The sequence below is a fragment of the Amphiura filiformis genome, chromosome 2 (genome assembly GCF_039555335.1).
Source record: "Amphiura filiformis chromosome 2, Afil_fr2py, whole genome shotgun sequence".
Lineage (NCBI taxonomy): Eukaryota > Metazoa > Echinodermata > Ophiuroidea > Amphilepidida > Amphiuridae > Amphiura > Amphiura filiformis.
In genome coordinates this window covers 34,460,208-34,475,766 of record NC_092629.1, presented here as the reverse complement: position 1 = coordinate 34,475,766, position 15,559 = coordinate 34,460,208, and the positions used below count along the sequence as shown (strand labels likewise).

At 38.5% G+C, this 15,559-nt stretch overlaps 2 protein-coding genes across 2 annotated transcripts in view; both read left to right on the top strand.

The window, feature by feature from the left end:
• Positions 1-15,559, top strand: part of LOC140146117 (acid phosphatase type 7-like) — an 83,537-nt gene that overhangs the window by 24,478 nt on the left and 43,500 nt on the right. The window lies entirely within an intron of this gene.
• The window catches only part of LOC140171548 (acid phosphatase type 7-like), an 18,265-nt gene continuing 10,192 nt past the window's right edge, over positions 7,487-15,559 (top strand). The window contains exons 1-3 of the mRNA XM_072194824.1: positions 7,487-7,586; positions 9,781-9,981; positions 14,344-14,532. Coding sequence (XP_072050925.1) covers positions 7,487-7,586; positions 9,781-9,981; positions 14,344-14,532 — 490 coding nt within the window. The remainder of the gene's footprint in view (positions 7,587-9,780; positions 9,982-14,343; positions 14,533-15,559) is intronic.

Sequence of the window (15,559 nt, the reverse complement as noted above, 5' to 3'; positions counted from 1 at the left end):
ACTAAGGTTTGCCTGGGTTACCTATATTATAATACATTCATACATACTCGCTATATAACGGCGCGCGTGATTGGTCGAGAGCCGGGCATAAACAGCGTTTATGCCCGGTGGTCCGGATGTGAGATCGCCGGGTAGGGAAAATGACGGAAAATCATGTTTTTTAATGATGTTACTTGTAATTTTTTGTTATTATTTTGATGAAATAAGAATCACAAAATGTTCTAGTATGTATGAGCAGGGGTTCATTCATATATTTTCATGACTAAGCGGTTGTTTATGCCCTCGGGCAAGCGGCCCCTCGGGCATAAACAACCGCTTAGTCATGAAAATATATGAATGAACCCCTAAGTCTTTCAGATTTGCTTTTACAGATTTTAATCTGGTTTTAAAAACCATCGCAGTATCGTGCATGACATCAAGCGTGCATTGGACCTTGTGCAAAATAATACGTGCTTAATTTGTAAAAGGAAATCTGAATATTACTTTACCCTCGAGGTGCTCTAAAGATAACACTCCGATCGCCAGGCAATCTACGTTTTAAGTAGGCCAGTACAACGGAACCGCTACGTGAACGAGCTACCTACCCCAACATCATCATGATCATGTCGATGATCATGTTTAAGTGCAGTTCCAATAAGGCCAATGGAACTCGATTATTAGTGTCCGATTGGATGTTTGAAAAAAAAGAGGACGAGGTCGCTATTTCATTATTCATTATTCGGTCTCTTTTCATTATCCATGTTAACAAAATCAATGATTTTATGAACAGCTTTCTCCAACAGGCGACAGGACACGTAACACATGACTTACAACTACGGGGCTGGCGAAGATACACCATACAGGGCAGACAGCCACATTCAAAATACACGGTTAGCAATTACAAATGGAAAATGAACATTATACAGTGGGGTACTTTGGCGTACCCCGACGGTTTTAGAGTAAGATAATTTTGCTTTGACACCTGCCCGGTTGACTCGCTGTTGAAGTGGGTGTTGGGCAGTACTAAAGACAAGACAAGACATAACAAATTTAGAATTGTTTGTGAAGATTTCATGATTAAATCCAATGGCGACGTCAAAAATGGCGATATCGCATCCGCCACCGCCTGTTCTCCAAATTTAGGTACCGGTACCCCACCAGTACCAAAGATATATTATTGATGAAGACCATTTCAAAACAGGTATTAATGCTATATCATCATTACAGACATTTTGCAACAGATTGAGAAAAGATTTGAATTTGTTTTTATTAAAATGAAAAGAAATTTGCAATTTTTGTAATCACTAGAAACATGATAGGTAATCCGTTAATTTCCATTTTTTATTTATTTACCACATCCTCTACCCCTACAACTAAGAAAAATTGCTGATTATGATCAGCAGGGGATGTCAGACATTTTGAGAGTTTCAATTTTGATTATTTCCATCTCAATTTTCAGATAATTGATTTTTTTATAACAAATAATGAAAGGGTGATGCGCGCGGTCAATAGGAAACTAACATTCGAGTTCCTTTAGCCTAATTGAAACTCCCGGCTCCGACCGGGAGTTCCAACAGGTACCGGTACTGTGTCAATGTGTTTGTATGTGTTTAATGTAAATTCACATACACAATTTTGCTCCAAAAATGCCTGCAAATTATTACACATTTGTAATATGAAAACACAGGTGATATGTACATGTATGAATATTAATATTTTGTGACATTTGTAATGAAAACAATGAACACTGAAGACACCCTACACAGTGTCGACACCCTGTGTTATAAATATTAACTTAGTACTCCGTTGAAAGAGCGACGGGCGATTGGTATTTCACCGAACGCAAGAAAAGGAGTCCTGTCTGATTGGCTAGGAATTGATCGCTAGATCGCTCAGTGCTGAAGTACAAACTCAAAATGTAGAGATGTATTCAATCCTATATAAATCAATATTCTATTATTGACGCATATAAAGCAAGTTGCATAGTGTCTCGATAGCTCTCGATAGTGCATTGTATTTATTAGACTTGTGATTTAATATTTTATACAGCACATGGATAGGATGATGATTGTCAAACAGTTGAATATATCACAATTTTAATGTAGGATTTCAAAATCGTAATGTATAAAATGTAGTAAACTATATGCGTATAAACACAACAGCACTCGCCGCTTAGTGTATTGAATTTCCAGTTTTTTTTATTTTATTTGATTTGTTCGGGTTGTGACAACCCTGGATAACCCAAGAGAGCCTCTATTGAAGCTTATTTCCATTGGGGTCCATTTGAACACCGGGACGGGTTAGGAACAGTCAGGGGTTAACACCCTACTCTTTTGAAACTGACTGCGAGATACATGTACAGGTATGGCTCTCTGCACACGGGACCGACGGCTTAACGTCCCCTCCGAAGGACGGAGTACTTTCATGATGCATTTACCCAATTCTAAATGAACCATGGGGGAGAGCGGAAGTCTAAACTTAATCTACAGATGTTGCCAATTAATTTCAGACTTTTTTTTTTTTTTTTTTTCAATATCCCAGCAAATCGCCACCGCCGGGAATCGAACCCGGGACCTCATGCACCAAAGGCAAGTACCCTAACCATTGCGCCACGCTCTCCCTTGTTAGTGTATTGAAAACAAAACCTGGGTTTTACCTGACAACAAATCGAATTTTCTTCTAATGGCAACATCAGGGGTACTGAGCATGCGCAAATCGTAAAAACGTGTAGAATAGAAACGCTATGGTAATTGGTATCTCATATCGTGTAAATGGAATTAGCCTGAGTTGCTCGGCCTATCTCGAACAAAATTGCTGTGCGTAGCTTTTGAAAAAACGAGAGGATTCGCCATACTATCACATCAATTTTTGACACGAAGATATAGGGATGATGATGCTGTGCCTAGCTATGGCACCTGCTACAACTTGAGAACAAGTCCTCAAACGTTCGAAATTTGTTGTTACTACAACTGGTTCATCTGTAAAGCTATACATGTATATGCTTTGGTACGTGTGCGTACATGTACGTGCCAAATTTGGTGCTCAAAATAAAAAATATCAACAAAGTGCGAGTAAAAAAACTACAAGGTGGGTTGGTGTAGTTGCCATATTCCGGAATCCGGAGAAGGGTAACGCCACTTACGCCAGGGCCTGGAAATGGCTAACTTTCTGAGAAAATATAGAACTTTAATAGTACGTACTAATGAAAGAAGGCCTGGTTTACTCAAGAACTCTAGCTTCGAATTTGCATACAATAGTTACGCATTCGATGCTAGAGTATGTGTTGCTATCGGGTTTTTTTCGGTCGGACAGCATTGCAATTTTCTGCACTGGAGGTTATTTATTCTGTAAATAATGTTGAAATTTGGATGGAAGTCTATCAACGTTTTCCAGCATTTTAAAATCTCATTACGAGTTTCGACATGTGTCGATTGTCGTATTTTTTCCCCAGACAAAGTGTTGAATTAGAAATCATGTGTCGACAACAGGCCTAATAAGATGACAGCTGAGTCTTGACTTGAGAAATGGAATCCAAATCAGTGCTCAAAAACAACGAAGTCAAAGACAAGGCAGGAACCTGAATCACAACCTACTCCCCTAAATCGTTATCACGTAAGGAATGTACGGAATAAAAATCGCAAATACGTAGGGCAGGGGACTAGGTCGATATGGAGGTTATTGCAAAGACAAGTGGGAATTGTCTATTTCAAATGGATCGAAGTTACACAATTGTCTATAGATCCTATTCGAAACTCGATCATACTCCCCATGTGGAAGACTTGGGCTAAATCTTCCACAGGGGTAGTGTGGATTTTAAATGGAATAGCCCATTGAGAATTTTGACAATTGACACACAGCGACAACGCCTGGTAAATAAATATTGTCCAGGCAGGGAAACTAAATCAATACGTACATGTGTATCTGCTATGCATGATTCGGGGGGGGTACTCAAGTTTGGTTTTGGTAGGGACGTGCCGCTGAGATTTTGGAAGTGGACCCATAAATATACCAATTTTTCAAGAAATTTGGACCATTGATATATACCAAAAGTCAAAATTTTGGGCCGAATTTAACCAAAATTGTCTTAGTTTTTACAAATTTTCCCAAAATTTTGCTAGATTAAGGAAAAAATGCGCTGTTTTTCGAAAAAAATTAAGAAAATCTTGAAAAAGGACCCATTCATATACCAAAATAGGCTTTGAAAAAGGGGTCATTGATATACCAGAAGCCCGAAAATGCTACCCATGTTTGCGGCACGTCCCCGTATGGTCATTTGTACTGAGTACCCCCCCGGGCATGATTGCACGCCGATACACATATTGATTTTCTGACGATGGGTAGAAAATGATGAATATCTCCCATATTTTTGGTTTCTAAAGAAACCAATTGTAAGGCTTGCACTTGAATATACATGTATGTGTTGAAAGAACATGATAGTCGATAAGGGTGCGTATTGACAAACAACCATGCGTTTTGAAATCAAAAACTGACATGATTTTATATGTGCAGAACAAAAAAAAAGACTGCTGCCCTCATTTGTCAACCCTGCAGGGTTACAGAACATAATACGGTACTAGCGCAGTGTAGACCACTGGTAGGTAGTCTAAAGCAGATCGACATACCAGGCTCACTGACATCTACGTTCTACAGAGGTCAGTGACCAGGCTATTGTCAATAGCCTTAATCCATCGGCCCATGGTCTCAAAACTATTAAGCAGGTCGGAACAAAATGGCCCTGCATGGCTGTTTAAGAACTAGTGGATTCAGCCTACCAGCATGTGCCGATTAATTTCTGCCATGAAGATATATCGGGGCAATGACACTGTGTGACAGGCCATTGAAAATTGAGAATGTTGTTCCAGTCATGAGCATGGAATAAGAGAGATTAGGATAAGATTGGACTTCTGCAGTAGTCTAGTAATTAAGCCACCATCATAGTACACTGTCATCAAATCGGTATCCTACATGTAGACCCAGGCGCGGATCCAGGGAGAGGGGCACAGCCGTCCAGTGCCCCTCCTTTTCATGGTTTAAAAAGTGGTGCTTCTTTACCTTGATATCTCTTGTGATGGAAATGTTGGGAAAGTGATGCATTAGTGGTCTATGGTTACTCGTAGGGAGCCATATATGTCTGCTTGTGGTGCTCCTTAGTATCAACTGGAACATAGTGAATAGCAGAACTCAGCAGTGACCGTGTCAAAGCCAAAGGTCAGTGCATCTTTTAAAAACTTATTTTACACAAATTACAGCTGAACTTATATTTCAAGTTCTATAATTAGCCTCCAGGAGCAGTGCTTATTTTGATGCAAAAAGCCTGTTATTTACATACCCCAAGCCAAAAATTGGGGGATGAATATTGGATGCCAGTAAAAGGATGCCAATTCATGGATGCCAAAAGGATGAAAAGTGGATTGAAAAAAGAATGACAAGTGGATGAAAAAAGGATGAAATTTGGATGCCAAAAGGGTGAAAAGCGGATGCCAAATAGCCGAAATATGCAAATGAGCGGCATCCTCTCAGAAAACGACGCTGCAGGGAAGGATGCACCAATTGCTGCCAAAATTCTATGATACGGCATCCCCATGGAGATGATGCCGCCCTTCAAAGGATAAAAAGTTGATGCCAAATTGATGAAAAATGGATGCAAACAACCATAATATGTACTGGTAAATGAGCGGCATGCTCTTAAAAAGTCATGCCAGTCATAACATAGATGTAACAGCTTTCAAACGTAAACCTGAATTGCACATTTATATCAATATGCAAATAGATCTGAAACATACATTGTAAGAAGTCTGCAGGCAATTTGGTTGAAACATACAGGTGTAATATGGCACATTTCCCCAGAACATTCACAGTAACGATATTCTCCTTCACATGCGTGCAGGGCATACAAATGTATGCTGGCTATAAAGTGGTTGTTGGTTCAAATTTGTGGAATTTTTGTCATGTCACAAGGTCACCCAATAATCATGCCTTTTCAGGGCGTAAACCACCTAATAACTTCTCCATTGAAAAGCACGTAAAAATCACCTTTTTTAAACGGCGTTTTCTACCAGGCGTGACAATATTTTTCACTTTTTAACGTCATCCTTGTATTAATTAAGGACTGAAATTTCATTTAAGCTTCAATTTTGGGGAACTTTACAGGTTCAGTTTTTTATTAAAAATGTTGAAAAGCGACGCCGCTATTTCAACGCCAAAACTAGCATTAAAACTTGTTCCGTTAGCAGTAATTCGGACAGGGCCTACTTTTCTTGTGAAATCGATTTGTATAATTTCATATCTATTTTAGTCATTAATAGGTTAGCATCTTTCATTTAAATCAGAACATGCCAACCTCACGAATAACATGGTCCCTAAGGACACCACATGTAGCCATATACGTTTAACCGGAACTCATCACCATTGCACCTTTCGCGCAGTGATTTAGTGTAATACGCCCTTCATTTTCATCCTCCATTCTTCTTGGCATCCATTTTTCACCCCAACATCTTGTTTGCAGTCTTGGCGGGAGTCTTGGCATGCTTTTCCCCCATTTTTGGCATCCTTTCAATTTCTTGGCATCCATTTTTCATCCCTGGCATCTCTTTTTCAGTCTAGGCATTCTCTTTTCCCCATTTTGGCATCCGTTTGTCATGCTCAGCATTCTTTTTTAGTAATTTGGCGTTGGCATTGCCTCATTTGCAAGCTTGGAATCCAATTTTCATCCTTTGCATCTAGTTTTCATCTTTGGCATCCCCTTTGCATCCCTTTTTAGGGCCCATATTTGTTTTAAATAAAAAATAGTGCAAACATTTTGCATGCCTGCATCATGCCTTCATTTGGAACTTCGTTTTTCACAAATTGTCAACTGCTTGGGGGGCACATCTCATCTCAGACACCCCCTGTGTTGTGCAGTGCAGCGCTCCCATGCCAGTAGATCTCCATTCATGTCCTAGCTCCTTTTAAAAAATCCTGGATCTGCACCTGCCTATATAGAACAACTTACACAAGTACATGTACTGTCAATGTTAACTCTGCTGATCGTGTGTGTGGGGTGCTGTAATTTGGTTCACAAGTTGTATTTAGCTCACCGCAGTATCGAATCGCACACGTAAAGTTAAACGCCGAGTGTATACGCATGCGTACAGGGGTGGTTTGCTGGCCCGCTTGCACCGCAATTGCAAAAAAGCAGAACAGCATCACTAAACAATGTCACTACCATAATTTGAAGTGAACTAAATTATAACAGATTTGCTGTTAGCACCCATTGCATGTAGCACCCTGCTGATGGCGGCGCCCAAATGTGTATCAAACTGATTCCCTGTGGTTTCTTTTTATTCGCTTCTTATGGTGCAAATGGTGGTAACCAGCTACATTCAGTCAGGGGCTTGGTCAGCTGGGAAAGAGCATCCAAGGAGGCAGTGTGTGCACCCACCCTCTTTTTGTGATGTATTTACATTCAAATAATACATGTATAATGGTTGAATGTTTTGTATCTTTTTCAGGTTTTTGCAAGATAAAAATGAGGTCTGTAGTGATATGCATATTGGGTTTGGTTTCCATGGTAACAGCATGGGATCCAATATGGCTGCAACCAGAACAAGTACATTTGTCAGCTACTGGTAAGGCAACTTATGTTGAAACTTATTATTAAGACTCTGATTACTGTAATTTGTGGTTTGAGAATGCAGGTCGATCCTTTATAAATTTGCCCTGGCCCAATGAATGATATGGGTGAATCATTTATTGGATGAAAACTATAGCAGTATTTGGAAAACAATTGAGGTTGCTGCTTTATTGATTATAATTCTGATCTGGAGATCTTATGGAAATCTAAAGTCCCTGAATCAATTCTAAATAAACTGAATAATAATCAGGTGGCTGACTCCATTGGGACATGGTATATTTATAGAAATAAGGCAGCTCAACATTTATTATGCTTATTGAGAATTACTCCTCCCAGCAATATCTTTGGTTGAATAGTCTCATCCGTTCTAAATCTAAGCAGTATTTGTATTACCAAGATTGGTATGAAAAGGGTATTGAAACTGTTGCTGAATTTGACATCTCAAAAGAAGACAGAAGAAAATATAACTTCCTGCTGAAAAACAGTCCTTCGTTTTGGTTGCAGGAACTTGGTATTCAGGACTTTAATGTTCTTGAAATTATTGTAGAGGATTTGAATTCAGCTAGAAAAACTACAAAAGTTCCAAAATACACATATTCTATTCTTCTGGATAAATGTTTACCAGATAAAGCTAATTTGTTTTGGAGCAGCAATTTTGTTGAAACAGACTTTGACTGATATCTGGGAGGAAATTCATCTTCGTAATTTCAAGTGTACTATTGAATCTCAACTTCGTTCATTTTATTTCAAGGTTTTCCATAAAGCAATTGCCTTTAAAAAATTTTGGTTTAAAATAAAAAGAATTTACTCTCCAGACTGTCCTTTTGTCAGAAAAAACTTGAAACAAATAATTTACAATTTTTGTGAATGTGATTTAGTTATTCCACTTTGGGATGAAATACAAAATATTTTTTATTTACAGACAGGTGATGTCTTTCAATTTAATAACTCCCATGAAATCTTTTGTATTAATATATAGTAACTTCTTTTTAACTTACTTAATTTTATTTACCAAATTTTGTACAGATGCAAATTCCAGGAAAAAAAAACAATTTTTAAAATCATTCCTTAAAATTTAAAGAGAGACTATGAGTATCACATTGCATTTAAAAGAGATTTATCTCTCTTCATTATAAAAAGTGGGCTTTTATTTTATAATTGTATTTATTGTGTTTATAACTGTTTGATGGGAATTCATACTATCAAATCCATTTTTTGGTGACATAGCTTGTTACAGTTTCATGCTGCTACGCAGCACTTCATCAGACTGGCAACCTAGCTTCTTCTTCTTTCGTGAAGTTGCTGCCGGTGGCGGCGCTAGAAGCTTCTGAAGTTTGTGTTGACAACTACTTATTTCAGTTTTTGTGACACTATCTACCAACAAAAGTTTGGTACGGCCATGGGTTCACCGGTGAATCCCATTGTAGCTAATTTATACATGGAATGGCTGGAACAACTTGGCAGTAGCTACAGCCCCCATCACATGCAAGCCTAGAATGTGGAAACGCTATGTTGACGACGTGTTAGAAATTATCACCATGGGGGCTGCGCCCGAATTAACAGACCACATCAATCAAATTGACATTACAAAATTACATTAATTTGCAATATTTTAGTCCACCCCAAGGACAAACGGGACATATCGCAAACCTCGGACTGTGTGTATGAGTTCCCTTGCAAGAATTGTAACAAGACCTACTACATTGGCGAAACTTCACGCTTGTTTGGCACTCGTCTAAAAGAACATCAAGGAGAAGCGGAGAAGGCAGCACTTGGGGTACATACTCGGTCACAGAGAAAACAGTCGCTCGATCACAACGGTAAATAAATCTGCGCAAAATAACCATGTCATAGGTTGTGAGGACGCTAATATCAGATCAAGGGAGACCAACAGGAACAGAAGACAGATTAGAGAGGCAATTTGGATCATGAAACGAGGGCGAAACACCATGAACAGAAACGAGGGGAATTATTTCTTACCGAATATTTTCGACCAGCTTCTAGCGCCGCCACCGGTAACAACTTCAGGAAAGAAGAAGAAGCTGGGTTGCCAGTCTGATGAAGTGCTGTGTCAGTAGCAGCATGAAACTTGATCTATTAAAACAAGATATGTCGCCATAAAATGGATTTGATAGTATAAATTCCCATCAAACAGTTATAAACAGTTTAATTACTTGCTCTTTCCTCAGGTGACCCAACTCAGATGATGGTCACATGGAGCACATTCAGTGACACCAAAGAATCAACGGTAGAATTTGGCTTCCAGGTGGAGAACATGACCATGACAGCATCTGGTAGCAGGACCAAGTTTGTTGATGGAGGCACAGAGAAACATACACAATATATACATAGGGTAACACTGACCAAACTAAAGCCTGGATCTCTGTATAGTAAGTGCTAGTTTTGTTCATCAGCCTCTAGCCAGGATTTGGGGGTGGGGTGGGGGTGGGGTGGGGGTGGTGGAGATATCCAAAGTAGGAACATTGTTGTTTTGTTTACATTTTTACTTTAAAATATTCTCTTTCCAATTGGGGCTCGCCAACAGATTTCCTGGGAGGGTAGGGTCATGGAAGTTTGGGTTTAGCTGGAAATCATTTTCTTCTGTGATGAATTTAATTTATTTTCCAAGTAAATTGAGCTCAAAAAGAAACTTATAATTTTTTACAACTTGTGAATCACAAGGTCATATCTAAAAATAGTGTCAATCAAAATGAACCAAAATTACACATGGGATTACTTTGATACTCTACTCAAAACACATGTCAGTAACCAAGCAGTTGTCCAACTGACACAACAGCAAAATGCACAGTCATGTGACAGCTTCCTGGAAGTTCCTCCACTTTCACAGCCCAACATTTGGCACCCAGCACAAAATATCTGTGAGAATGCACACATTATCCTTGCACAGATGATAAAATGGTGCTGCTTTCTGCTTTTCATACACTTGTTTTCATGAAACAGGGCTGGGCTGTGAATGTGGTCCAGGAAGCTGTTCCATGTCAGTGCATTTTGCTGTGGTGTCAGTTGGATAACTGCTTGGTTACTGACATGTGTTAAGAGTAGAGTATTGAAGTAAACCTGTGTGTAATTTTGGTTACATGTAAATTTGATGGACAGGATTTCAAAATATGACCTTGTGAAAAATTATAAGTTTCTTTTTGAGCTCAGTTTACAAAGAGGAATATTTTCAAGCTCATCGTGGAATCTCAAATTTTTTGTTCTCAAGCTTGTGCGACCTTGGGAAATTTTTCCATCTACACAGAACAATGTTGTTTTTTTTTGCTTTTTGCAAGTTGAAGAAGTCAAAAAACTTATAGATCTAATGGTGTAGCAAATACTGTACAGGCAAGTTGAAATGTTTCCTAAATGCTAATTCTAAATCAAAGTCTTTTAAAAACAAATCACCATATCCCATTCCTTTTCAAGCAATCACAAAACTTTTTGAACACATTTGCAAATTTAAAGGTTAGAAAAGGTTGCCAGAAAATGTTTAAATGATGGGTTGAAATATAAACCAATTAACCATTGTCTCGAGACAGCAGGAAAGCACAACAACGCAAAGAATAGACTCCGCATTGCCCCCACGATCATGAGGACCATTTAATACACATAAGCTTATTTATAATAATTTCACAATCTCATAGAAATTAAGACTATATTGAGATAATAACAGATTTCATATCAATTAAACAAATTATATACATTGAGATGATTAATTGCAGCAAGCATTTGGAATTATTTATCATCTTCATATAAATCAATAAATACACAAATTATTGGAAAATGTGTACAAGCCAACCATACAGGCTGGACAAACAAAAGTTGACTTCTGAATCACATTTAACCAAATTTCATCTTAAGCAAATCTTAAGCATATCTTAAACAGATACATCTTTGGATCAAACAGAGGATTGGATTGGAAAACAGCATTTTTAACCGCAATTAAATAATTAGAAATCTCCAAAAGAATAAACAATGCCAACACTAGCAAACTAACATTTTGTATTCAGCAAGATACGGCATCAATGCTTAAACCATTTACTGAAATATAATCCACTGGTATTGACACCCAAGTAAATAAAGATACTCCAAATAAGCAACAAAGCATTTATAACCCTGGTATAAAAACGCAGCAGAAAGGGAGGAAAGCATGAAGGCAACCAATAGCCCACCATAAAAACGCAGTAGAAAGTGGAGACAATCTACCGACGAGATTCTTCAGGTTTCAAGAAACTCCGTAACACATTCAAACACCATAAAACGCAGTAGAAAGTGGAGACAATCTACAGACGAGATTCTTCAGGTTTTGAAGAAAATCCTTAACACATCCAAGCACCATAAAACGCAGTAGAAAGTGGAGACAATCTACCGACGAGATTCTTCAGGTTTTGAAGAAACTCCATAACACATTCAAACACCATAAAACGCAGTAGAAAGTGGAGACAATCTACAGGACGAGATTCTTCAGGTTTCAAGAAACTCCGTAACATATTCAAACACCATAAAAGCGCGGTAGAAAGTGGAGACAATCTACAGACGAGATTCTTCAGGTTTTGAAGAAAATCCTTAACACATCCAGGCACCATTAAACGCAGTAGAAAGTGGAGACAATCTACAGACGAGATTCTTCAGGTTTTGAAGAAAATCCTTAACACATCCAGGCACCATTAAACGCAGTAGAAAGTGGAGACAATCTACAGACGAGATTCTTCAGGTTTTGAAGAAAATCCTTAACACATCCAAGCACCATAAAACGCAGTAGAAAGTGGAGACAATCTACAGACGAGATTCTTCAGGTTTTGAAGAAAATCCTTAACACATCCAGGCACCATTAAACGCAGTAGAAAGTGGAGACAATCTACCGACGAGATTCTTCAGGTTTCAAGAAACTCCGTAACACATCCAGGCACCATTAAACGCGGTAGAAAGTGGAGACAATCTACAGACGAGATTCTTCAGGTTTTGAAGAAAATCCTTAACACATCCAAGCACCATTAAACGCAGTAGAAAGTGGAGACAATCTACCGACGAGATTCTTCAGGTTTTGAAGAAACTCCGTAACACATTCAAACACCATAAAACGCAGTAGAAAGTGGAGACAATCTACCGACGAGATTCTTCAGGTTTCGAAGGAACTACGTAACACATTCAAACACCATAAAACGCAGTAGAAAGTGGAGACAATCTACAGACGAGATTCTTCAGGTTTTGAAGAAAATCCTTAACACATCCAAGCACCATAAAACGCAGTAGAAAGTGGAGACAATCTACCGACGAGATTCTTCAGGTTTCGAAGAAACTCCGTAACACATTCAAACACCATAAAACGCAGTAGAAAGTGGAGACAATCTACAGACGAGATTCTTCAGGTTTTGAAGAAACTCCATAACACATTCAAACACCATAAAACGCAGTAGAAAGTGGAGACAATCTACAGACGAGATTCTTCAGGTTTCAAGAAACTCCGTAACACATTCAAACACCATAAAACACAGTAGAAAGTGGAGACAATCTACAGACGAGATTCTTCAGGTTTTGAAGAAACTCCATACAAAGCATTCATTCCCTTCTATAAAACGCAGTAGAAAGTGGAGACAATCTACTAATGATATTCTTCAAGATTTCAAGAAATTCCATACAAAGCCTCTATTTTTAAGCATAAAGCAGCATATTTGGACATACCATTTTATTGGAGTATCTTTAACCATATTTAGTTACTGAATCACCCTTCCAGCTTTTGGGAGGGTGGGTGGGATTTTGGTCCATCAAGATCGAAGGAACAATTGCAAGTGCATCACTAGGAGAACTATGGACATAACAAAGGAATTAAAAATAAGACGGAGACCTGAATGGCTGCACACCACTAAAGTGACAGCTGACTGGACAGAAAAACTGAGCTTGTTGCTATAACAACATAACAACAACCCCTAAATTAAAACTGACTTGACCAGGAGACCAAACACTTTAAGTGTACTTGAGAATGCTCAAGTGGGAATAAGAGGATAAGCCTCTACACCTAGATGCACATGACAGCCTAATGTCCCCTGCTGCTGAGACAATCTAGTTTTTAAAAGATTTGCAACTTTAAAAAACGGAATTATTAAAATGTTTTGACCGAAAAAAAAAAAAAGAAAAAAAGAAGTTTTTAAAATATTTCATAAACATTTCGGTGTGTATTATTGATGAGATTCATCAGGATCATTCAAAGTCAAGTTCTGGTACAGATCCAATAGAAATGAAATGATCTGGTCATAGATTCTGATCCAGATCCAAGAAAGTCATCCACATCCCAAATTCACAAATCAGCAATAACTGAGCACGTCGCAACTAGTAATCATGTCATCAACTGGGACAAGGCAACAATCATAGATCAAGAGGCAGACAAAACCACACATTGGCTAAGAGAAGCCATCTGGATCAGGAGCAGGGGCAAAAACACAATGAACAAGGATGAGGGGGCATACAAATTGGACAGAATCTATGACCAGATCAGTTTAAAATGGCAATGTCATCATAGCCACCAAGGGCTGCCGAAATCTAGTAACACTACAGTCATTGCAGAGTGAACAAGGTTCCTGATAGGAACTGAAATATATCTAGTGAGTACTTTCATTTCTATTGGATCTGTACCAGAACTTATTTATTTGATTTCTGTGTGTACTAGGTTTAAACCTTTCCCTAGAACACAGAGTGCAGAGTATATCTTGTAGTTACGCCATAAAAACAATACAGATTTTTCTTTCTCGTTCCAGTGTATCGATGCGGCAGTTCATACGGTTGGAGCACTCTATTCTACTTTCGAGCTTTACCGTCTGATCCCACTCCCAAAGGCGGTATACGTTTTGCAGTATACGGGGATATGGGAAACGAAAATGCACAATCACTTGGAAGGCTACAGGTAGAGGCACAAGATGGAATGTATGATGCTATACTACATGTAGGTTAGTATACAAAGACTTGGGATATTCCACTTGAAATTCATACACCCCCTGTGAAAGACATGACCTTACACACAGGAAGTGTGAATTTCAAATGGGGCTACCTGAATATGTGTGACTCTGTTTGAAATCTGCAAGAGTTGAGACATACTACCCCTGCTGATCCCTACGGATAAGCTGTCAGCGAGTGCTTAGAAGTGTGACCACTAATTCAGCAATTATCATCCTTGAGGCAATGAGCAATTAACTGACCAGACCAGGAATAGAGAGCAAGCACAAGGTGACAGTACAGTGGCTGAGCTGGTAGTGAAACTAGTCAAGGGCTAATTACCAGTAATTGGGGTAGACTAATGGCTTAGATTTCATGTCGTTTTTCATAGAGCAACTCAACTATACATAATTCGTCTTTCTAATATACATGTAAAAACTCATAATTGCTGTTCAGTATATGGAGCACATACCATATTCATTCCAATAAGCGCCCATATCCCAATAAGAGCACACCCAGGGTATTTTCAATTTGCCATTAATGTTGAAGTGACTGATAGACATTGATACAGTGAAATAGCTTGAGGATTTGAAGTCCTGTGTAAACTTGCAATACATTTACTGCATCAGAAAAGCTACTAAAACGTCTCGGGACTCTATTATAACGTAGGTAAATTTATCTCTAATAAACGGCCCTTACGAAAAACATTAGGTAAACCAGGTAAAAAATAAGTGCCCACCCAAAATGACTTTGTAAAGCACCCTGGGTGCTTATTACGGTACATGTCCACTGAATGTTGGAAAATAAAGAGACAAACAAAACCATTCATTTGTATATGTATATCTGTTTTTGAATATTACAAAGTAGGCCAACATAAACATTGTGCCTTCCTTGACTGTAAAAAGAAATAAGCATATCGCATAGCTCATTTTCTGGGAAAAACGCATAGCTTTTAGCTTTTTTACCAGATGTGCCCTTAGCAGACGGCAGTAAACATGATAATCAGAAATGTTATCCTACTTTAATTTTCAGGTGATTTTG